This window comes from Miniopterus natalensis, chromosome 7 (genome assembly GCF_054644295.1).
Source record: "Miniopterus natalensis isolate mMinNat1 chromosome 7, mMinNat1.hap1, whole genome shotgun sequence".
In the NCBI taxonomy this organism is placed as follows: Eukaryota; Metazoa; Chordata; class Mammalia; order Chiroptera; family Miniopteridae; genus Miniopterus; species Miniopterus natalensis.
In genome coordinates this window covers 38,519,363-38,521,412 of record NC_142087.1, presented here as the reverse complement: position 1 = coordinate 38,521,412, position 2,050 = coordinate 38,519,363, and the positions used below count along the sequence as shown (strand labels likewise).

Below are 2,050 nucleotides of genomic sequence, written 5' to 3'. Positions count from 1 at the left end.
TACTATTTTTTCAGATCAGTGGGCACCCTGTGCTCACTTACTAAGGCAGCCACTTTAGAGGTGGTTCGGGCATTTAAAGTGCATGCACCCTACTAAACTCAGAACCCCTGTAAAACAGAAGACCCCAGAGCTTTTCTGGTTGGAATGGGAGTGGAGGTACAGACCCCTCCCTTCTCTCCTCACTGAGTCACCTCTGACAAGCACTGTGTAAAACTGTGGCCTGGAAGGTTCTAGGTGTCCAGGCCACTTCCATCTATTTCCCACAACTACACAGTTCACCCAAATATGAAATGAGTGAGTATAATATCGTCTGATGATCCTTAGTTTTGGAAACGAAAACTCTGTCACTAGGATATAGTCCAGTTTCGCTGTGGAGTCCGGATGAGTCTGGGAGCCATGTAGACTGATGTTTGCATGACCCGCTTTATTTTTCCACTTGGCTTTTTGGAGGTGGGCTTGTTAATCGCCCTGCTCAGCTGTGGTACCCAAGAGAAGCTGAGAGGGGAGAGTTACATAAGGCCTCCCTGCGACCTGTTTGCACACAGCAGCCTGGTAAACCGGGCAGAATGACAGTGACAGCTGCCTTGCAGCAAACAGAGGGACTGAAGCGGTTCAGTTCCACAGCCCAGGGACAAGTATATCATTACAGCCCTGCTGCCCAGAGGGAAACCATCTGAACTCGCCGCCTGTCCCGTGGCCTCGGCGAGGCGCCTTGGACATCTGACCCAGGCCCCCGCGAGCGTCCTCGGCCTGGCCTGCCTGGCCGCCTCCTGTTCTCGCCGCCACCTGCGCTCCCTGACTGCGACAGCCAGGCTTTCAGCTGGGGTAGGCCCCATCCCAACCCTCGGGCAGCAGGGGAAGAGGGTGGAGAGGAAAGTAATGGGGGCCAGGCAGTCGAGTGCCGGTTCCAAGGACAAAGGCCCCGGGGGGATGGCGTGCCTGCGGAGGAGGCAGAAATTGTCCCCATGGGATGATGCCCTCCTCTCGGGAAAGGACCCCCGGTCCCTGCTGAAGCGGGGCATGCGCCACATCAGCTTCAGCCTGGTCACCAAGGGAATGACAGACATCCCCGACTTTCTGTGGGGCTTGTCCGAGGTCCAGAAGCTCAATCTGTCTCACAACCAGCTGCGGGTCCTGCCGCCCGAGGTGGGGAGGCTGAGCAGGCTGGTGGTGCTGAACCTGTGCGGGAACCACCTGAAGAGCCTGCCCCAGGAAATCAGCCTCCTCAGGGGCCTGAAGGTGCTGTTCGCCAACATGAACTGCCTGGCCGAGCTGCCGGCCGAGCTGGGCGCCTGCAGGGGCCTGGAAGTCCTGAGCCTGTCGCACAACCGCCTGTCGCAGCTGCCCGCCAGCCTCGCCGACCTCTCCAGGCTGAGGAAGCTGAACCTCAGCAACAACTGCTTTGCCCACATCCCCATCTGCGTGTTTGCGCTGAAGGAGCTGGATTTCCTGCACGTGGGCTCCAATCGCCTGGAAAACATCGCCGAGAGCATCCAGTGCCTGAGCAGCCTTCAGATCTTCATCGCGGAGAACAACAACATCCACTCCTTCCCGCGGTCGCTCTGCCGGCTCGCCAGCCTCGAGCTGCTGAACCTCAATGACAATGACATCCAGACCCTCCCCGATGAGCTCTACCTGCTGTGCAGACTGCCGAGGATTGCTTGGAATCCCATGGACAAAGGGCTCCACATTTCCCACAACCCTTTAGCCAAGCCTCTGCCTGAGCTGGTGGAGGGGGGCCTGGAGATGCTGGTCAGCTACCTGAAGGAAAAAAAACACAACTGACTGGCCTCCGGAGGCAGGAACAGTAGCCAGCCCACCGGGACTCTGCCAGCTGGGTACTTCTCTAGTCTAAACTTTCTCCTCTTACTGTTTGTTCTTTGGGTTGGTCAAGGCTCGTGTAAATATTTGCTAAATCGTAGTTGAACACCATTCTAGGCAGGGGTTTGTTTTAACTCTGTATGTCCCCATAATATGTTCATCTCATTTTCAACATAAATTGAAACAGGACTTTGGTTTTTTCCAAAGAGAAATGATTGCTCTAGTTTTC

The 2,050-nt window shown here is 55.9% G+C and overlaps 1 protein-coding gene across 1 annotated transcript; it reads left to right on the top strand.

Annotated features, from left to right (window-relative positions):
- Positions 1-879: 879 nt before the first annotated feature.
- On the top strand, positions 880-1,785 carry LRRC30 (leucine rich repeat containing 30). Its single transcript, XM_016211540.2, has one exon. The coding sequence runs from the start codon at positions 880-882 to the stop codon at positions 1,783-1,785; it is 906 nt and encodes a 301-aa protein (XP_016067026.2).
- Positions 1,786-2,050: the final 265 nt, after the last annotated feature.

Excerpts from the sequence above, each read along its gene's own strand:
- LRRC30 (XM_016211540.2), top strand. The coding sequence starts at position 880 with ATGGGGGCCAGGCAGTCGAGTGCCGGTTCCAAGGACAAAGGCCCCGGG.